We start from the raw sequence: 22654 nt of genomic DNA on the forward strand, positions 1-22654 counted from the left end.
TAGAAAACATATGTTAAATAAAAATGTTAGAGAATTATACGCATTAAATTACAAATATATATTATTTATTTTTGTTAGGGAGAGTCCCAGCTGCGTACACACACAGGGCGAACGGACACACCACGCTAGGGATGTTCGATTCCGATTCGATTCTTTAAAAGATCGATTTTTTTAGTCAAAAAATCGATTTTTTGAATCGATTCTTTGCTATACGATTTTTTTACGAATCGATTCTTTACCCTAAGAATCTATATAGTCTAAGAGCCAATTTCACAATTTTAAAAGATTCCAGGAACCGACATTCGCCCGATCATCTACAACTATTATTTTTAAATTCACTGTCCATTAAAAATCGGCAATTAAAAAATGAATAAGTAATTTGGTACTAAAAACAAAGCAGTATATAAAAGTATATAAAAGAAACGTATGTAAAAAGTATGTGAAATAAACATATATTTTTTGTAAATACTTTTTTAATAATATAAAATTTTTCAAAAATTTAAAGCTTAATTGTATAATTAATTATTTCCTTTATTAATTTAAGTTTTAAAAATTAAAAAACTAATTAAAATTTAAAATTAATTAATTCAATTAAAAATTTTTTATGGTCACAATTAGCTAAAATTAATTAATTAATTAGATTTATGTATGTTTCAATTATATATAAATAATTTTGTACGATTTTTTAGATCGATTCTTGCAAAATCGATTCTTTGATTCAGACTTTTTAAGAGAATCGATTTTCATGATTCGATTCAAGAATCGATTCTTTTAAGAGAATCGAACATCCCTACACCACGCTGTGTTCCGATTCCCCACCCGATATTATAGTATATATCACGTATACTATAATATCGGGTGCATCCGGGTGGGGAATCGGACCAATCAGAGAATCCTATTTTCAATTGGCCAATAGGAAATATGTCTGATTGGGCGCCACTTGAATAACTATCTTCGATATAAATACTTTCTTTTACACACTTTCTGCGAGCTTTTACATAAACGAAGAAAGTATGTAAACCGCGATATATGCTTGATTCTATAGTTGTAAATTATAATTTAGCAAATTATAGTTATATTTGACTTTAATTAAATTAAAATAATTTGTATAGAATAGTTTATATATATATATATATATATATATATATGCATACTATTTAATTTAAAATAATATTATTTTATAAATTAGTTTATTTTTATTTTACGCGGGCTGAAAAATGCCTTTTCCTTCCTTTTATCAGTTTATTTTTATTATTATTTCGTAAATACATGTAACAGTTTGTTACAACTGGCGCGTGTACTTGGCGCCATTTGCTTATCTTTTTGTAAAAAGGTAAGAGATATTTTCCGCCTAACGAGTATCGCGGAACCAGATTTTTTATTCTGCGTAATAAAAAATGTGTAACGCCTCTCATTGGTTACGCACTCTTACGTCTTAAGTCTTAAGCGGCGTCTACAATAGAGATTTTAAGCCTTAAGTCTTAAGAAATTGACTAATCACAGTAGAGTATTCTTCTCATACTTGACTGTGATTGGTCAATTTCTTAAGGCTTAGGGCTTAAAATCTCTATTGTAGACACCGCATTAGGGCCGTGGCACATAAAGAAAAGTTAGAGTAAAACAAGGAGCACACACTTTTGCATAAGCGCATAATCATAAAGCCCGTATCGGATTACGCATTGAAGATCCGAGATCGAAGATTTAAGATCAATTGACCAATCAGGTCAATCAAAATTCCAATCTTTAATCTTCAATCCTTAATTTTCAATGCGTAGTCTGATACAGGTTTGAGGAAATTGATCGATCAATTTCGTTATGCACAAGGAAATGAAGCAAGCAATTTCCTTATGCTTGTGATTATGCGTTTATGCAAAATTGTATGTTCCCCGCTTAAGACAGTCGAACAGTAATGCGGGGTCTACAATAGAGATTTTAAGTCCTAAGCTTTAAGAAATTGACCAATCACGGTCAAGTGTGAGAAGAATACTTGACTGCGATTGGTCAATTTCTTAAGCCTTGGGGCTTAAAGTCTCTATTGTAGACGCCGCATGAGGGCTTGAGCAGAATGGCTGACTCGACAATATTCTATGACCAAGTCTTCGTCGAGTCAGCCATTCTGGGTAGCCATATTGAAACGCAAGCTACGCCGAAAAAATTCCATATACCCCGGCCGTTACTAATTAAGTTTTTTTGCGTGCCACGGTCTTAAATTTTTATGGATTACAAATTTCACGCTCTCTAAACAGACATAATGATTCTCAAAATGTCGCAAGTTCAATTGCGCAAATATCTATGAATATTAATTCTGATTAATGCCATTTAACTTTCCTGCCCATTTCGCAAATAAAGAAATAATGTGAAAAAGTAGAACGGCACGCTTTTAGAAAATATATAATATCACTTACTCTTGAGATTCTCGTTATCATCTCAGCGTTCGGCGATCTCGAGCTTGGTAGATTCCCTAGCCGTCTCGTCGTGCAGCTTTCGCTGCACACGCGAAAGCTGCACGACGAGACTACCAGAAAAGCCCGTGCCGGAAACCTCGTACATGGCCATGTTGGATATCTCCCGAATGATGATTCGCGTTACTTTGAAAAGATGCGTTACCTCGAGTCGGAGGTACCTTAAGTCCCGCGTTGGGATTGCTCCGACTCGAGGTAACGCACTTTCTCCATGTAACATATGCCGGACGATCGTTGAAATTAGCCGCAGCCGCCGTCTTGATCGATATCGTTGTTGAGGGATCCCGGTACGTGTCCTTCCTCTCGCGCGGGTCTCCCGTTTATGGCTTATTCGGTCGTGAGACCGAGCTAAGCTAGCGTGCCAACGTTCCAAGCCCCACTCGGGATACCGAGGTCATGGCATCGCATCGCGCGTCCACCCAATCGCGAGCTTCGGGCCAGGTAGGGCTGTGTTCCGATTCCCCACCCGGGTGCACCCGATATTATAGTACACGTGACGTACACTATAATATCGGGTGTATCCGGGTGGGGAAGCGGAACACGGGGTAGGGGAACGTAAAATGTGGCGCGAGCTGATTCGTCGGATCAGATCAAACGAGCAAAATTGAACGAGATGTACAACCAATCGCGACGTGAGAGTTGAAAGTGTACGTGACGTTAATTTGGCGGGATTATTAAATTGTTGTCAATCTCTCCGGCGTGCGCGTACGCGTTATTCTATTATATTTATTTTAATTGTACGTGCCATGATACATGCTTCTCTCAAATGTAATAGAATGCGATAGATTCGCGATCGAAGAGCGAAGAAATTATTAGTGTTTTCGAATAAAGCAGATTTCATCGCTGTGAGAACGATCGAAATCAATTTTTTATGAACATACGTTTGACCGAAAATTTCGAGTTTTGAATTTGATTAATATAAATAAATATATCCCTAGTAATCGAAGACGGTATTTCTAACGTCGTTAATCGCTCTCAGAGCAATCAGACTTTCCTTCGTTCGATAACACTAATATTGTATAAGTGTGAAATAATAAAGATAAAACTTTCTTTGTAATTTTAGTTAATGATAGTTTTTATTGCTTTCGTTTCTCCTTTTCTTTTCTCCAAAACTTACAAGCATGCATCATCGACTTGATTCTACATATGCAAAATGCAGAGAGTGGAAAATTCGCTCTACGGACGTTACGTCGAGTTGCGACGAGATGAGACGGGACGAAAATTTGAGATCGATAAGGATTGCGGTGGCGTCGCGCATGACTGAATTATTTTGCGAATTGCAACAATCTCGAGGTTATGAGGATGGTGATGACCGGGCGCCTCCAGGTTGACTCCATTCGATTTCGTTTCTCTCTTGGCTCGCGAAATATATAAATACAAAACGAGCAACGGGAGCCTGACAGCAACGATGTTCGAGGGGGCTGTAGCGGCATTTTTGAACCGCCTGCTGGGCAGGTACGTAGAGGACCTGGACACGGAGCAGTTCAACGTCGGTATTTTCTCCGGGGATACGTGCCTCACTGATCTCAAGTTGAAACCGGAAGCTCTGGTACGATTTTTCCAATGGTTTAAATAAAAAAATTTTCTGAGCTAGACTTCGATTAACTTACTTGACAATTAATTTATCAGTGAAACTTGCATTGGCTTGTTAATACGTGAGGATAAAATTATTAATTTTTGACATATAGGAAGAAAGTTTGATTAGGAACGATATATTTTATGATTGGCATCAATTTATCCATCGGTTTCAATGTATCGCTGATTAAGTTAATCCAGGTTTAGTCAAGAGATCCTCAAATTATATAAAATAGAATCATATCAGATATATATTATTTTCCGATGTATTTTCATACTTTCAGTATCAATTGGGATTACCTATTAGAATAGAGATTGGCTTGATAGGAAAAATTATTTTGAAAATACCATGGTCTGGACTTTTCTCGCAACCAATTGTGATATGCATAGAGGTATCAAGCAATTTATATACGATTTATATTATAACATTGTGTGTGTATATTGAAATAATATGAAATCATACAAAGTTATTTTTATTCTCTTTAGGATATATATGCATTCGCTGTACCTGCATTATCCGGTCCGTACGATCCAGAGATACAGAAACGTTTAATAAGAGCAGAAAAAAAGAAAATTCTCGAAGATCTCAAGGAAGATGAATTATTTAGAGCAGGTAGTTAAATATTTTTATCAAAATATTATTTATATTAATAAATTCTTTTATTGAGCTTGGTATTTCTACTAGGAAATGTCTATATTTGATTTATGTTTGTCAAAGTTTTCCAACTTAATGTTTAATGCTTTTCAAATTAATAACAATTAATATGTTTCTCGATGAGATTTTATCTTTGTATAATTTATTTTTCTTTTGTTTTTTTCATAGGTCTACCTCCTCAGCTATTTGATGGTCTATTAGCGTCAGTTACAAAAAACTTTCAGATTACTATAAATAATGTACATATTAGATACGAAGAGAAAATATTGCGTAATTTTCTCTGTGCCTGTGGTATATGTATACAAAGCATATCGATTACAACTACCAACAAGTAAGAAGTAAACTTGAAAACACATATCGTCATCTTTCTTCTCGATTATGTGTGTCCAATGTTGTTAATAGAAATGATGAATTTCAGTAAATGGAAGCCTGGAGTGTGCGCTACAAATTCACAAACAGTGTATCAGCTTATACGCGCAGAATCGCTCAGTGCGTATATGGATCACGATACAGAATCCTGTATAAATATCCAGGGAAATTGGGACATGTCCAATCTTCTCGCATGGAAAAGCGCGATGCACAGATCTCTGCAAACGTTTGGAATGAAGAACAAGGAATTTCAGTTTTGTATGTTTGATGAAAGATGTTATTTCTTAACTTTTATCTTGATTTTGATAACATTTTTTTTTTTTTTTTTAAGTGTTGAAGCCTTTCACGGCCAAGATCAAAGTCATCATACACAAAGGTACAGAAACGCAAGCTTCTCGTATGTTGGTCGATATTGTGCTCCAGGATGTGGCAATGCAACTATCCGAAGCGCAATATGCTACATTTTGCCATATTCAAGATTCTTTATTACGAGCGAGCGTCAATAGGTAATGAATTTACTAATTGTAAGATTCTTTTATTTATTTTAATAACATATGCATTTTCAATAAACTCTCTCTCTTTTTCTCTCGGATAAAATTGATGATTAAAAATTAATAGTTATATATGTAATATCTACAGACCACATGCTAAATATCGACCAGGAAAAAGCGTGTACGAGGAGCCAACATCTTGGTGGAAATATGCATACAATTCTATTTTGAGCCACTATGTCAAACCATATACTTGGTCGCATATAGCCAAACATAGGAAAAATTACAGAAATTATAAAGAGGTGTGTATTCAAACTTTGCAACGACCAAACGACACAGAATTGAAACTGGATTTGCAAAAATACGAGGACAGTCTGACAATATTAAATATAGTGATTGCGAGAGAGCATGCTAAACAAGAATTGAAAAATAAGGATATCGAGCGCGAGTGTCAAACTATAACAAGTTCATCAAAAGATGTCAATGTCGAAATATTATCGAACGACGACCAAAGTAGAATAGTTCAATGCAACAAAGAAGAAAGTCAAAATTCGGTGATAGATGTAAAGGATAATACATCCAATTCACAGATAAAATTGGAAAAATCGCTAAAGCAAATCGGTGAGCGCATAAATATTTTCTTCAATGTAAGATTATTAATTGTTTTTTTATATAGTATTATAAAAAATCATAAGAATTATGTCACAAAAAGCAAATATTTGATAATTTTTCATAATTCTTTTCATAATTCTTTTTTTTTTTTTTTTTTTCATCTAAAGAGAATCTTTTTTCATGTTTATAGATTACAAATTAAATTTTACTTTGGCAAATTGTTGTCTGACTCTTTTGAGCAAAGGCAAAGAAATGTTGATTGTAACTGTCGCACAATTCCTGACAAGTATCGAGGCACGGCCTACGTTATTAGCTTTCAAGATATCTGCTCGTGCTGAAAGTTTTGTTATCGAGGCTATATCGATCGACGGTGATTTGGTTCCTTTGATTACAGTTGATAATGTATTGACAGGTGTCTACTTATTTATCTCTCTAAACAATTAATAGATTATTACAAATACTAATTGCAATTATTATATGTGTTTGACAGGGAATGTGTCTACCTACTTCTTGGCCATAGATTTTGAAAAGAATGGACTAAATATGGATCCTATTTTTGAAGTGTCCATAAAGCTGGAAGCTATCGAAGTGACTTATCATCACGTAATAGCACTTTTATACGCGATTGTTTCAATCACAATGTCTATAAATCTCTCTCATACATTTGTTATTTTTTATACAGTTTGCCATAGTGGAGATTGTAAACTTTTTCAAATTCAACACCAATTACATATATGACACGATTCTCGGAATATACAGATTGTGGGATTACGCCAAAAGAAAATATTTAAACTTCGTGGACGACATCATTTCACAGACATTGAGAATTAGCTTCAAAATAGATATTAAAAGTCCGTATGTTATATTTCCCGAATATGGATCGATTCAAAAGTACGTTTATTATGTATGTAGAATTATGAATGAAAGTGTATGAAAAATATCACATTTTGTTATAATTATTTTTTTAGAGGAGGACATATACTTGTTTTGGATCTTGGTAATGTGACCTTGATCAATGAACTTCAAGCGAGCAATTTGCAATTGGAAGACGCTACTCTCATGGAACTGGAAGAATTACTCTATGACAGACTTAATATAGAGTTTTCCGGTGCGCAGATTTTATTTTGTCATTCGGGCGACGATTGGCGCTCGGCAAGAAAACGGAGCGATTCGGAGTATCATTTATTACCCAAGCTACAAGCGAACGCAACACTTTCATACAGTATTAGACCGGAATATCGTCAATTACCACGGTAAAAAATTGTTGTTATTCCTCTTGTTTGTTCCTCTTTTTAATATGTAACTTTTCACAGGACAAAACTTAATGTACATATTTCAAATGTAAAGTTTAATTTATCAGAAAATAAATTGCAACTGATGGCTCACTTTTTGAATAAATTGCTAGTGCTATACGAAAATAATATTGAAAAATATAAAGCTACCTTTAAAAATTTTACTCTCAAACAAAAATCAAGAATTGCTTTTACTTCGGTAAAAGAATTGATGAAAGTACAATCCGGTCTGTGTTTGCCATCTGTTATAATGATGCACAATGGTTTTAAACCTATTACCAAAGAAGTTGTTACCAATAATGTACCAAAGCTTGACAGGTAATGTGATAATATATTATAAAAGTATGTATTTCTCACTACTTAAGGTGTATTAAAATCAAATTATTCTAATTTTTTATTAGGAGTGTTGTTTCTTCGGAAGTTAGCGAAGAAGACTTGGAACTGTTATCTAAAACAATTAATTTATCTGGATTCGACGATAATATATCTCCATGTAACCACATTAATTTGTTACTTCGATTTGCTATAAGCGAGGCAAGTACAGTTTTATCAAGCATCCACATATCTTATTAAATATCTTATTAAATATAATTAGTAAATAAATATATTATTGATAAATATCTGGGTTTTAAAATTTTTAGTTCTCCATAAATCTTGAACATATGGTGGACAACCGAGAACAGCCTTATCTCAATTTGAGATTGCATACCTTGTATTATGAAGCAGCTATGATGGAATATGGTGTTGCTGTTCAATTCGGTATTGGATCGATTCTTCTAGTCGATAAGACAAACGCTGGCGTTACCGGATCATATCTGGAATTGATATCCACCGACGAGTCTTACGAAGTACTCGTTGTATCATATCGTAAGGTAATCTGTGCACAAAGATACAATATATATACTTCTTGATTTGTAAATGTGCATTAATTATTTTTATTTTAAAGGTTAAATCAAATTGCCCCGATTTCAAGTCGCATTTTAAAAATATCGAACGCTCACTGGTTGTGAATCTATTGAATATTAATATAAATCTTCATAGATCCGCGTTACTGAAAATAAAAGATTATTGGCATAAATTTCAAACGTAAGTAAGACATGTAAGAAAACACACGATCATCTTGATAGATATTCCTGGAAATACTAATTGATTTATTTCTTTCAGTATGTGTGATGGTACATTGTTAATCAAGTATGCTGAAAAGATATGCAGTAATATTATAAAACGGGAACAAGAGGATATAGATCCACCCATTCCACCAGGTATAAATATATTCTTCAATACAAGATATATATTTTTTGAATATGGAAAGGAAGTATCAATTAGTTTTACAACTCGCAACAATACTTTTATAGGTGCGATTAAACTGAATTATTCAACCAGACTTAGTTCGCTAGCACTACGATTCTGTGACAAGGACATAGATTTAATGGAGATTAAGGTTTCCGGCTTGGAAAACGATTGCATCTACAATGCGAACGAGAGAATGGTGCTGCGTGCCCATCTCAGAAGTATACTTGCTGAAGACTTGAACGACGACACGCTTTATTCGAAAGTAATCACCCTGAATAATATATTTTTTTTTTACTGCACACGCGCGCATGCACATACATACACATATACAGGATGTCCGACGAGTAAGTGACCAAACGAAAGGTGAAGGTAGATTGGGTCAAACTGAGTCGAAAAGTCCTGAACCATTTTTTTTTTATAACGCTTGCGATGTGCGCCCAGCTAATGATCGGCACTGATTAACCAGATTTTACTCGATAATAACTTTTTTATTAAGCGTTATAAAAAAAAAATGGTTCAGAACTTTTCGACTCAGTTTGACCCAATCTACCTCCACCTTTCGTTTGGTCACTTACTTGTCGGACATTCTGTATATATTATTTTTTAATTTTATTCAAAGATTTTGACGACCGATGAGGACAAGGTGTTTGATCTGAAATATGTAAGACATACACCAAGGTTATATAAATGTTCGGATATCGATACTAATCAGGACGATGTGATGTCAGATGGCACCTTCAAGCTTTCCATCGGAAGAATAAATTGTGTGATCATTTCTAAAATTTTGTATGATTTAAGGGTATGATAGATTTCTTACATTGCATTTGTATCTTATTATGATATTGATATTTACACTTTCACTTTCTTTATATAGAATTTTGTGAGGCCGTTTGCTTCCACGTACTACACTCGTTTCTTAAATTATTTGAAAAATAAGTTTGTCGGAGGAATCGAGTTGTTCAAGAAGAGTACGACGAAATTACATATTTTTATCGATATACAAGGACCTACTTTTCTGCTACCGCAGAAGAAGGATGCCCCAAGTCTCTTGGTTTTCGATACGGGTATAGAATTGCTTCTGAGAGATAATTATATAAATTGAGACGTTTCTTTTACAGAATTTATTTTCAGGCATATTATCAGTCGAAAACTTTTTCAAGAATAACGGACAATCGATGAAAGCGATCGCTAATGATAATGGACAATTGATAATCGACAACATTTTGATAAAATTGAAATCTGTGACTATATCTAGGGCAATTATGACTTTGGCGCGAGATTTGGAAGTGCAGGTTAGATTGAAGTTCAGATTGAACATTCTAATTAATTTTATTATATCAGAGTATATCTTAAAAAAAAATATGTACCACATACGAAAATAATTTCAGGAACCCATTATCGAACCTATACAAATTCAGTTTGATATCAAGAGAAAAACGGAATATCGTAGTATTATGGAATTCCAAACGTACGGTTTATTCAATGTGCAAGGAGCAATCGACATTATAAATGTAAACTTGAGTCAGCAGGATCTCAAGTCTCTTATATCAGTATGGCAAGATAATATTTCCAAAATACTGTTGCTTAAAAAGGTCAGCGAAAACGAGGATAGAATTTCAACACAAAACTTCCGAAAGAATGTCGAGCACAATGATGACATTATGATGAAGAAGCTGGAAGATTTTTTAACTCATAATGAAACAGCATTATGCGAAATCAACATAAAATTTATTTTAGAGGGATTGCAACTGAATTTATTTATGGATACAGAAGAGGTATATATATAGATGTTAATATCAAATTAATCAATGTTGATCTGTCATATATAATTTTGATTGTATTATATTGCAGGTGTTGAGTTCCCCTGTGCGCGATTTGAATCATGGTTTGTGCAAATTGATTTTCGGAGAAACTGTTAATACCTGGGATTTTTATAGTGACAAGAGTGTAAAAATGAAACTCTCTTTGCAAAGCTGCTTATTGCAAGACACACGCAAGGACTCGGTCATTGAGAAGAAGTGTGTATCGTTGATCGGAAGTTTTAATTAGAAGGATTTTGTTGGTCTTTGATCCTTTATTAATCTCGTTTTACGTTTTCAGAATAATACAATCGCCAGCAGTATCCTTAGAGAAGAATTTAGAATCTTGTATTTCTGTATCGATGTCTCCTATAATCGATGTTACGTACAGTCGTACTCAAGCAAAGGAAAAGTGTTTCGACGTTCTTATTCAAGACGTGCGAATTAATTTGTCTGTATCTTTCTTGATGCATTTAGGACGGTACTTTCTGGATTCCTTACCTGGCGAGCAGATAGAGAAAGGAATCATCAATTACGGATACGATAATAATAACCAAATGGTAAATATAAATTCATTTGGACAGCAATAGAGCTAATTAAGACTATTTTCCTCAATTAATTTTCACTTCTCTCAATCAATTCTTTCTTAAAAATTGTATATCTTGTCTAAAATATATTTATTGAATAAAATTAATTCCATCAATGTATTTGATTTAAATCAAGAACCGGAAAGCTATAAATGCAGAACCTGACAAAATAAATTGCTCCCAATATTTTAAGGAGCAACCAGGTAGTTTGTCTATGTATGCATGCAGATTGTATACAAAAATAGCTCTTTCTCTCGTTCTCAATAGCGATATGTGACATTTCTCGCATGACTTTACATGTAGAAAATAAAACGATTAATTCTAATGTGTTTAGGTACTTCTATATCAATTAGAATACAAAAGCCGGATATTTTTCTATTCGGTGACTTGGAGAAAAATAATACGCACGTGATTCGAATGCAGACGGAAGTATTCATCGAAAGCAGCAGACATGGTTGTTCCTCTTCGATAGTCTGCACTCTGACCAATGTCAATGCCAAGATTAAAGGTCGGGGAAATTACGAGTCTCCGTATTGGTTGTTACATCCTTGCGATTTAGAAATTTCTAAGAAGAAAGAATTGTCGAACGGTAATGAAGAAATCGCCGTTGCTATAAATAGTATTAATGTACATCTATCAGTGGAAGTGATCCATACCTTTTTCGATGTAAGTATGACTTGAGCTAAATCTCTGATATATAAAATATATCTGATATTCTGCAAACTGTGAATTATTTATATTGCATATTGTCAATGTCTGCATTCTAGATATTGAATGAAGCGTCGACTTTTTTGAACAGCATTAGCTCGAAAATGGATGATGATAGCAATCAAAATACCAGCGTGCCTAACAATCTCTGGGCACCAACAAAAGTTTCTAGTATACCGTATAAGAAAATTGATGCAAGTAAATATCTTATGATACAATGTAGATTGTTCTATTATAATTCTTTCATTACATTTAAATAATTGTATTTTTTGTTATTAGGCGACTCGACGTTGTATCATCATCACAACAATCATGTAATATTCAATTTGAGACCTGTACTAATATGTTTATTGTTGGAAATGGAGTATTCCATAGGAAGATTTCCAGTAATGAGAATAGAAACTGTCGTTACTGCTGCTATCGATGATTGGTACAACAATTTCCATCTCGAGTCTAATATAAAGCTTCACGCATTCTGTTACAATAGAGCTTATCAAAATTGGGAGCCATTCGTGGAACTTTGCACAAAGGATGATGTAAACTATAAACCATGGGAATTCATTATTAAGGTTACAAAGATTATTCATTATTGTACATTTATATGTATATTATTATTTTCTATTAATTATCTATTAATATAATGTTATATATATTGGTCATAATTTGATTTTTTCAGACATACCGAGGCGAAGCAAATATGATCAATTCCCATTGGACAGATTTTTGCCACCACATAAAACAAGATTCTGCAAAAGCAAAAAAGAAGGACATAAAGTATAATGAACAGGATGTAACGGATATGATATTTATTGGACCTGATACTGATGTGATCTCTATGAGAAAAGGTAAAATTATTCACATGATTGTTTTACTTAATACGTGAGAATTAATTATTTATATATACTATATATTATATTATATGTATAGTACATATCTATTTATTTTTTAAATAAACAGAGCCTGAAACTTACATTACATATGAGGATGAGTCTGATACAGACGATGATGAGAGCGATACGAAATTAACAAAGATTTCCAATTATCTATTTAATAATAATAGCGACGACGAAGAAAGTGTTTCCGATGATTCGAGTACAAATGAAGATGAGGAATTGGAATTAACGCTGGATTGTAATTGTGAATCTTGTATGTGTAAATTTAAAGAGTCTCACACATGTATTAAATCTCAGTTGTTTATATTAAAATACGTTAATGTTTCAATTTTGCATGTAGTTAATTCCGCCACGCCACGTGCGCTAGCGAAAACAAATCTTTTTGCGCCGCATATTATTCTATATTCGGAGGACAAAATCAACATCACCATAACTGAAAACATGATCGCGACATGGAATGCGATGTCAAATGCATTTGCAAGAGTTAAGGGTGGAATCCCGTTTGTATCAGCCAATACACGAGAATTGATTGTGCTAAACGATATAGGTCACACGAGTCGAGTAGAACTGCTTGTTCAAGAAGAAGTAGACGGAAACAGTGTCACGCGTGTCCTAGCCGCGCATAATTTTGCATACGACGGGAGTTCGCCGACCAGCGTGCCCAGCAGTCCGGAAAATGAAACCCAGGTGGATTTCACGAGTCCTCGATGGATCGGTAAAGATACTGCCGTAGTCGTATCAGAATGTCAGACTTTTCCTGTCGACTCGCCGATGCAAATCTACAAATCTATAACTGGCGAGTTTCTTCGTGTTATTTTTGAAGGTAACTTCTGCTCGCTTCACTATACGAAAAATACCATAAATATGTGAATAAACCGATTTTTTATTCTTAACGCAGGTTTCGAGGATGTATTGATGTATTGTCCTAAGAAGGAGACATGCAATCTCGTATCGCTTCGTCCTGTGAGACACGACGTCCGCTATTATCTGGTAATAGAGGCGACAATAAACAGTTATCTACATCGTACGGTTTGCGTTCGATCTCCGTTACAGGTAATGTAATCCACTTTATTTATCCACTTTTTTTCGCATCACCGTCTTTTGTATTTTTTCCGCTAACGAAAAGATACCTTTTAGTTTCGAAACGAAACGTCGTACGCACTTGGACTTTATTACAAAAAAGCGGTAGTGGACAAACTGGGTTTAATACCTACCGGTGAAGTTACAAATCCCTTTGATCATAATATAAGAATGGCAATCATCGAACCTGATGCGATTTATAACATTCCTCTATACATCGCTTATCATTGTCCGATACACGTTCTTCCTGCGTATCTAGAGTAAGTAGAATCGTAAATTAAGTCAGTTTGTAAGTTGTTTTCTATTTGAGAAAGAAATATAAAATAAAATATAACACAATAATAAATATATTATTTGTATAGAAAATATCAAGTCAGCGAGGAAGAAATTTATTGGAAAGACTTGAGGGGTACAGAAAATGCATTTAAAGATGTGTGCTGCAAAGAGAAAGGCGACATTAACTGTAATATATTCTGTGTCAGGGCGATATGCACAGAAGTCCCGTTAACGACTCGTTCCTCGGGCTGTCAAGTGCCGAATTACTTGATAAATATCGTACCGCCTGTAGTTTTTAATAATCAGCTGCCCTTCGTCATCGATGCCGGTATACCCAGCATTAATTACGAAGTGAAAATCGAACCCGGGGAAAAAATAAACATGCACTCTCTGAATTATAGTAGTAATGTGCAGTTTATTTTTAAGGTGCGTAGAATTTTGGAAAAAAAATCAGCTATATAAAAATGTAGCAAATACTGCTTTGCATTGTTTAATCACGCTCAATGATTTTATATATAGATACACAACTATTTGGGCACATCTTGGATGGGTGCGGTAAAACTGAATATGAATCTAGAACGAAAGTTTATATTAATGTCTGCAGATAACGAGTCGGATTTGACGAAACCCTTTTTGCTATGCTTAGAATTAGGTAAAATTTCCAGCTGGAACATCATTATACAATCGCAGTATTGGATGATAAATAAATCTGGCTTGCCGCTGTTTATCCAGGTATAACCCAAACAATTTGATTTTCATAATAATAAACTATGATCTATATTACTATTTATCGTTTAGGATTGCCATTCTTATATAACTTATGAGATGCCAGAGGAAGAGTTGATGGTGTTCTCTCAAAAGAATAATAAAAAGAGCATGGTTCAATTAAGGGCCCATCAATCCGAGTGGTCGATGCCATTTGGATTGGACGGAATTACGTCGATGTCGTTAATCGTTTGTCGAGATATTGAACGCGGACGAAAATATCATATCTTAACGGAGATAGAAAGTTCCCGCTTATCGCCCATTTTCACGAAGATTATAACGTTTCTACCGTACTTCTTCATTTGCAACAAAACTAAAAAGGCTTTGAGGTTTATGGAGAAGAATGAAGAGGCCGATCTTTGGAACGATCTTTTACCTGGACAAGAGATATCGTTTTGGCCCGTCACCGAGTCCATGAAAATGAGGATAAAGTGGAGAAACAGTCAGCTGGTCTCGCAACATTTCGACATTACATACGTGGGCAAGACTGTGCTGAGAATGGATAACGGGGTAAGACGAAGACATGTGATTACATATTAATTATAACAACCAATCTAATGGATGTTGTATAGAATTTTGTAATTTATTTTGCAACACTTGGAGAGATTTTATATTAAGATTTTCTAATTTATAGTCGGCGTTATGCGTAGAGATCGAAGGTGGTATGAATGCCCCGTATCGCATAATATTCCGAAGATACATCGTCACCGACATACCCGTGCGAGTGGATAATCTCTGCGACAAATTATTTCTGAAACTGAATCAAATCGGTTTGGGTCAAGTTGCTCTGCTCAAACCGTTTCAAAGTCTCCTATACACTTGGGACGATCCTACTCAGACCAGAGAATTGATTTGGAATGTTTATAACAATAATGCATTCGGCTATAGAGCACAACTTGAAACGGTAGTGAAAGAAAAAGTGTCTATTTTTTTTTCTTATATTTTTGACCAGATTTTCCATCTTGCATTCTGCAATAATATTGTATTCTGTAATATAAACTTCTTATTTCTTTTTTTGTTGAATTAAATTTTTACGAGATTTCCAATCCTCATTATTAAAGCAATAATCAAAACGCATGGGGATTAGTTTTCTAAATATCAGTTTAATTTCAATTAATTTTTGTGGATTGGTTACTTAGTATTAACATCTTCGTTTGCCTGTAGGATGGCTGCGGGCACGAAACGGTAACTTTTGTAACCGTTGAACGGCGCGACAGTGCGTGTCATTCCTCCCAAATCGCTCCCAAATCGCTAGCAAACGCGAAGCCGTCATGGTCGGAAGATACGAGCACAAGTACCATTCATTCTTTTCCTAACGCAGAATCTGACACAAAGCCACAAGTGTTGGGGCATGCTCGGCAAGATGAAACAGAGGTTTATTGGGTGAGCTACATGGAAGGCGAGCAACGTGTATTATTATTTACGCAGCACGAGAGTGTGTACCTGAAAGCGAGAAGTGTCATCGATCCCGAAACGAGCAAAAGAGAGATGTTTCTGTCAATCGCGGCTATTGGAATCAGCATTGTAAGTAAAGGCACATAGAAGCGATTGTAAGTCGGTCCAGCTGTGATAAACCAAAGATTATTAATTGACTTTTTTTTCCGCAGGTCGTACAGGAACCCAATCTTCGCAGTGCCAGACGAGAGTTATTGTATGCTAGTGTGATCGATTCCGCCGCACATTGGGAGCTTTATTTCAGTAAACGATGGAGGAGTCTGTCGTTAGAATTGAGCGCTTGGTTGGAAAATAAGTATACGAATTCCGCGAAGCGGAATGTGCAATTGGAGAATTTCATTGATGTACGATTTGTCTAACGCGATTCTTTAAACTGCAGTAGGCGTTTATGAATATTGCGTGCTCTCGATTCTATTTAATCGTATTTGATAATACGTTACTTAATAACATTGTATTCATTATGCAAACACGATATTTCTAGTTATACAAATTAAATATGTAAAGTATTTGAACATAAAGTATGTTTATTGCAGAGATCATTAATACTTGCATATATTCGCTGTAATAGTGCTTTATCGCATAGTGAATGAATCTGTCCGTCCTCAATATATCCCTTTCCAAATATTTTGCAGGTTGATTTTGTGAAAATGCAGATGACTAAACCATTCTTTGGCAAGTTGCGAAGGACATATTCGCCAGGTATCTGGCTGCATTGCAGGGAGTCCAGGACGCTTTGTTATTTGCAGGGATATATTCATAGGATACAGGTATTAATTGAATTCATAATTACAATTTATGGTAATAACTTTCCTTGTCCATCTTGCACAGGTTGATAATCAATTGAGCGAAGCTGTCTTTCCAGTGGTTCTATATCCTAGTTTGCAAAAGACTTTTGTGAATTATGCTGGAACCCGCAGATTGAAACATTGCTTAGAGTTTTCGTATCTAAAGCAACGCAAATTGAAGAATATCATTTACAAGTACACTTTACGCATAATATAAATAATATACTGATATACTAATAATAGGATAAGTAATATTAACAATATAGAAACATATTATTAATATTATATATTATGTAATAATATTATTATTATTTATTGACTATATAATATTAATATATTATTATATTACTATAATTACTATATGATTACATAATATTATTACTTATACGATGAATAGTTCGTATATTAATTTTCAAATAATATTTTTTTAGAGGTATATGTGTCATCATCAGGGAGTTCAATTTAAATTTGGAAGAGGCCTTTCTCTGTTCCTTGATCAATCTAGTACCCAAAAATCCGGAGACCAAACATTCAATCGCCGCCAAACTCAGGAGGGACGTGTCCAATATGCGTGTTCCCTCATTTCACAAAATTAGTAACGTACGATCATACAAGCTGTATTAATTTATACATATTACACGAATAGGGATTTTAACCGCATCGCGCATATAAATTGCAGAATGGCAAGAAAAGAGATTTAATAGAGCAGATATATATTTCTCCAATGGCATTGCGCTTGAGATTGTTAGCTAATACAGACGGATCTAACGCGCGTAATTTTAGCATCGTGCTCGATTATCGCAATATTCTTCGATTCATCTTTGATTACGCGGAGAAGGGCGCATTCGAAAGGGATGCTGAATTTAAGTGAGCATTTAAATTTGAATTGTGATATAATTGGCAAATATGTGATAAGATAAATATCGTTTGTTAAATTGCCCCCGTTATTTAGGTTGCCCAGTTATCAAAGAAGTTTCATCGTCGTCAATAACGAGCAGTTTCTTTCGCGCCTCTTACGAACTTATATGGCGCAGATTATGGAACAGTTTCATGTGCTGGTGCGATTAGTTACAGTTTTGGGAAATCAATACGGCTACAACTTTAAATCGCCAAAAAGCAATTTTTGCGAACCAGATTCAGTAAGCGTACAAATGGACAAGATTCTCTTTTTCTATGTTTCTATATTGAAACATGCTAATCGCACGGTGAATTTTCAGTTACTATTATGCGGCGATGAGGCTGCGGAGAAGTTGGCATACGAAATAGCGTGCGAGCTGGGATATGCTACGCCCGATGGTATGCAAGCTTCGATTTTAAACAGCCGCACATCTCTTTTCAAGGTAAATATGAAGTTTGAATGTTTATTTAATCAGTAAGTGTCTTTCCAAACTTGATAAAAAAATTTAAGTGACTGACTGTTTTCAAAATTTTTCATACGATTAAACTTGGTATCTCTGTCATGCAAATTTTAATTGAAATTAAATTATCCTTTGCTTGAAAAGCAAAGCTTCAAGTTGGCCCTTATTCATTTCCACATGTTTATATAATCGAAAATATATTCGTTGATTATACGAAGGGTATCTTATATAGTGTGAAAATACAGAAGTAGTATATATTCGTTTTTTGTTCCAGGTAAAGGATACAAATTATCAGAATCCGGATGTACCGCCTTTAGCGTTCTTAGTCGATAATTCATTCGCTACAGAGATTGATTTAGAGACTTCCGGCTTGATTACCACGTTGACAAACAGTGAGTATATAGTTATTAATCATTAACATAAGCGAAAATTCGAAATAAATCACGATTGTGTAATATTAATTTGTTCGAGCGTTATTATTTTATTTCGTCTTGACGCGTTTACTAAATCTTATCAAAAATGTGGCAGGCATTCATCGAGAAGAGTCGAGATATTTCTTCAAAACATTAGGGAAAAAAATATCTATGTTGTTCAAGACGGAAAGCTCTTGTTTAAAAACTCATTCGAAAATAATACCAGACATAATAAAAAGGTATCAACGCTACTGTAACACTATTTTCTTTCTTTCACGCATCATAAAATGTTCACCTTAAGGCGAAATGCTCGTTTTGCAGGGCTCAAGAAGTAGGACATAGTTTTGTATCCAGAATGCGATTGCCACGATATATTAATCCACATTTCGTAAGTATCGTCCGTCGTGTTTCATGTGTGATCTATTCTTTATATCGTTAATCGTATCCTTATTCAGGGTGTAGAGTTGTTCTCGACGCACAAAGCGAAAGGAGCGTATTTATTGAACACTATAAGTAAAGGCCATTGCGTTCGGAATGATTCTTATTGGGGACACGCTACGCTCCACAATGATGGAAAATACATTACATTAGTATCCTTGCAGTAAGTCTAGCAATTATAAGAAATTGTATTTGTGTGTGTATTAATGCTCGTGTATTTGATAATTAAAAAATTTTAAGGATATAGAGCCATATTAATTCTTTGAAATGTAAGAAAAGAATATGGATCAATTCTGGGTGAATTTTTAGGCGAATATACTATATCGAGAAGGGAAATGCTTGGGGATCGTGGAACGTGAAATGGACTTTAGAGACCAATCAATTGCTGTCATCGCCAACTGTCGCTAAAAATAAACTCATTTTGCACATAACAGAGGTAATTTGTATGTCCGATGCGACATATATCTAATTCATATTACTAAAATATTACAATTGTGGAAAAGAAATAACAATGATTTCATATATTCAAATATCGAAGATGTTTTTTTAAAGAGTGTAATATTGAACTTTAACGACTTGGGGAAAATTAATTGTTAAAAGCAATCTTAAATCAGTTCTTCGATTTTTCAAGGATTAACACTAGAATGCTCAATAGTGGCGAGCAATTGAATAAAATCATGAAAATCATTGATTTCTTTTTGATATTTTTCAGTCTAAAAATAATTAAAGTTGACTATAACGAAAAGATTTTTCTCTAAAATCTGCATGAGAGAAATAGGAATTATATAATAAAAAGAATCAAAATAATTATATCAAGGCTAATATTCTAATATAACTCGATCGACAAAGCATTGAACACATGATTAAAAATTACATTATTAAATTATACGCGCAGGAAGAAAAAGAGACGTCATCGTCAATGGTAGACTGGTACGTGGAGAGCGAGGCCACGGATATTCTGGAATGGCTGTGTCGCAGAATGAACAGCGCAATGATCCTGAATATGGAAAGCAGCATTTGTTCCAAGTGAAAGAAACTTTAATGCATTGACGGCTGAGGTCGTTAAGAAAAAGAGAAAATCAAGAGCAAGGAACAAAGTGGATACAGAGATCAGTGTATTTACATATTTAGTTTGACGTAATAAAAGATATATATATGAAGAATGCAAAAAAAAAGGGGATGTCTCTCTTTCTCTAATGCCCTATACTTGTTTTATTATCATTATATCTTGTGCCTTAAGTCAGATCGTATCTTCGTCTTGGATAAAGTACGTCTAGTTTATTTCATAATTTATTTACAAAAAGTCTTAGTAAATTACACTTACAGGCATCTCCACTCGAACTAAAGTAAATAATTTAAGAACTACATGTATTTAGATATCTATAGAATAGGATACTTTGGGGTCGGGGAGAAGCTGGGACCAGGGAAAGTGTTCTGTTTAACTTATTTCAATATAATCGTTTCTAATTGTATCTCCGACGATAAATCGAGTCGTTTTTTAAACAGCTACACACATCGTGTGAAAACTAAATCTCATTCCGCCTCTCTTATAAATTCATTCTCTCTACGAAACGGGGAAGTATACCAGTGGAAGGTGTGCGACAAGTTCGCGAATGTGTCTTTTCTTTTTTTTTCTTTTCTTTTCTGCAACTTTCTCTTGCGCAAGAATGGGATTTTATAATTACAGGTAAATGTACGTATTGTAAGAATCATCAAAATATGTGCAAGCTGACAATCGGTATTTGTTAATTTTACAATAACGTATGCGCGCTTTGAAAAAGCATAAAATCTTGGTTATAAATATATTCCCATTAGAATCGTTTAATGGCACGATCGAGCTTAAATTTAAAAATCTTTTTTCTTTTTTTTTATCCTTTTAATATATCCGTTTCTACATTATCGTCCAGTTTCTGTCTGCTTCTACAATGGTTGGTTTTTTCTCATCTTCTGGTTTCTTCTTTCCGCTTCTTTTTTATCTTTTTTTTTTTCGTTATCACAACGGTATTTAATTACGTTTTTATAAATACGTTTATTCTCCAAAAAGATTGCAATTTTAGTTGAATCCGCTACTTTCAACTCTCTCCCTTAAAGGAAGTTATAATGAAAAGAAGAAACAAAAGAAAAAATTATATATTGAAACTGTTAAATCTCCTATTATATTTAAATAATCACTGTGAAATTAGTAATAATTTAAGTAATTATTTAAATCAATTAATTACTTAATTTCGCAAACTGCGTATTTTCTTTCTCTTTTTCACAGACACTGTCCCCACCCTTTTCTACCGTCCCCCTCCCCCCATCCTCCGTGCATACATACGCACGCATACATGCACGCACACATACACATGCACGCATTTTTCTTTTTTCTCTAAAGCCATCTTTTACATTAACGCACGCACATATATGCATACGTCCCAAAGTGTGCATTGTATGCACGCATCGCATACGCATTCGTATTCGTACACGCACATCATACACAACAATTCTCGCGCGCGAATGTAGGCGGACAGGTATTTTTGTCCTCTACACTTTATCTCGAATATTTTCTCATTCTTTCACTTTTTTCCTCTATGTTTTCGTTCCTCTCTCTCTCTCTCTCTCTCTCTTTCTGAATCTCAACATTATATATATATACATACATACATACATACATACATACATACATGCATGCACGCACGCAAATATACACGCAAATACATAAACACACACGCACGCACGCATGCATACTCTTTCTTTCCTTCTCGCTCTTTCATACTCCCTCTTTTTCTCATTTTCGTTTCAATCAGCGCCTTTATCACACATGTCATATTATTTTTTCTCTTCTAGCAATGTCTTTCTTCAGTTCTAGTTCTGCCTGTGCTCCTAAAAGTCGAGACTTTGCGATCCTACGATCGCAAATGTATATTTGCGCCACCGTAGCCGTAGCACAAAAATCGAATAAGATTCAATGGAAGTGTGTGTTATCTACAAAATATCTTAATTACTCGCTAATTACAGCACAAAACATGCAAATATAAAAATTTGCATTATATTATCGTTTAATATTTATATATAATCATCATCCGATATATATATATATATCAATCCACATCGCACCATTTAAGGTTCGCCGATACACTTCTTGGTATATATATATATATATATATATATATATATATATATATATATATATATATATATATATATATATATTATTATGCAATAGACAGTTGTCTCTTGTGTATGAAAGTCCGTTTCTTTTTCCTTTACTGCGTATGCATGTGTGTTTTGTGTATCTTCATATATGTTCGCGTTTGCGCGCGCGTGTTTACTATGAATACACAGTACTCTGCGTTGATACCACTGCTT

At 34.3% G+C, this 22654-nt stretch overlaps 1 protein-coding gene across 2 annotated transcripts; it reads left to right on the top strand.

Moving 5' to 3' along the window:
• Positions 1 to 3614: 3614 nt before the first annotated feature.
• LOC138939093 (intermembrane lipid transfer protein VPS13A) lies at positions 3615 to 20473 on the top strand. Of its 2 annotated transcripts, XM_070306627.1 has the most exons (50): positions 3615 to 4011; positions 4322 to 4429; positions 4524 to 4650; positions 4861 to 5023; positions 5111 to 5319; positions 5393 to 5567; positions 5701 to 6173; positions 6355 to 6576; positions 6655 to 6767; positions 6847 to 7055; positions 7133 to 7417; positions 7478 to 7774; positions 7858 to 7990; positions 8098 to 8328; positions 8403 to 8542; positions 8621 to 8718; positions 8812 to 9011; positions 9369 to 9548; positions 9624 to 9813; positions 9881 to 10041; positions 10138 to 10524; positions 10601 to 10767; positions 10850 to 11108; positions 11272 to 11338; positions 11470 to 11801; positions 11903 to 12041; positions 12123 to 12412; positions 12520 to 12688; positions 12801 to 12989; positions 13077 to 13559; positions 13635 to 13789; positions 13874 to 14076; positions 14179 to 14518; positions 14612 to 14824; positions 14891 to 15367; positions 15492 to 15761; positions 16022 to 16381; positions 16465 to 16656; positions 16945 to 17079; positions 17141 to 17292; positions 17529 to 17697; positions 17777 to 17964; positions 18050 to 18236; positions 18315 to 18437; positions 18730 to 18847; positions 18984 to 19107; positions 19190 to 19256; positions 19324 to 19469; positions 19616 to 19742; positions 20202 to 20473. In XM_070306627.1, the coding sequence occupies exons 1-50, from the start codon at positions 3871 to 3873 to the stop codon at positions 20334 to 20336; spliced, it is 10218 nt and encodes a 3405-aa protein (XP_070162728.1). In that variant the 5' UTR covers positions 3615 to 3870; the 3' UTR covers positions 20337 to 20473. The 2 variants fall into 2 exon arrangements, with proteins under 2 accessions (XP_070162728.1, XP_070162729.1); XM_070306628.1 differs by lacking the exon at positions 6355 to 6576 and having other exon boundaries at positions 3616 to 4011.
• The last annotated feature ends 2181 nt before the right edge of the window (positions 20474 to 22654 follow it).

The sequence above is a fragment of the Polyergus mexicanus genome, unplaced genomic scaffold, assembly GCF_030449975.1.
Source record: "Polyergus mexicanus isolate NDT 795.1 unplaced genomic scaffold, iyPolMexi1.0 SCAF_13, whole genome shotgun sequence".
Taxonomy (NCBI): Eukaryota; Metazoa; Arthropoda; class Insecta; order Hymenoptera; family Formicidae; genus Polyergus; species Polyergus mexicanus.

What these genes read in the sequence shown, in the direction of transcription:
- LOC138939093 (XM_070306627.1), top strand. Translation starts at nt 3,871, where the DNA reads ATGTTCGAGGGGGCTGTAGCGGCATTTTTGAACCGCCTGCTGGGCAGG. An exon ending in ATAGAGCACAACTTGAAACG is followed by an intron (nt 15,762 to 16,021) that starts GTAGTGAAAGAA and finishes GTTTGCCTGTAG; the next exon opens with GATGGCTGCGGGCACGAAAC. An exon ending in GATATATTCATAGGATACAG is followed by an intron (nt 17,080 to 17,140) that starts GTATTAATTGAA and finishes CATCTTGCACAG; the next exon opens with GTTGATAATCAATTGAGCGA.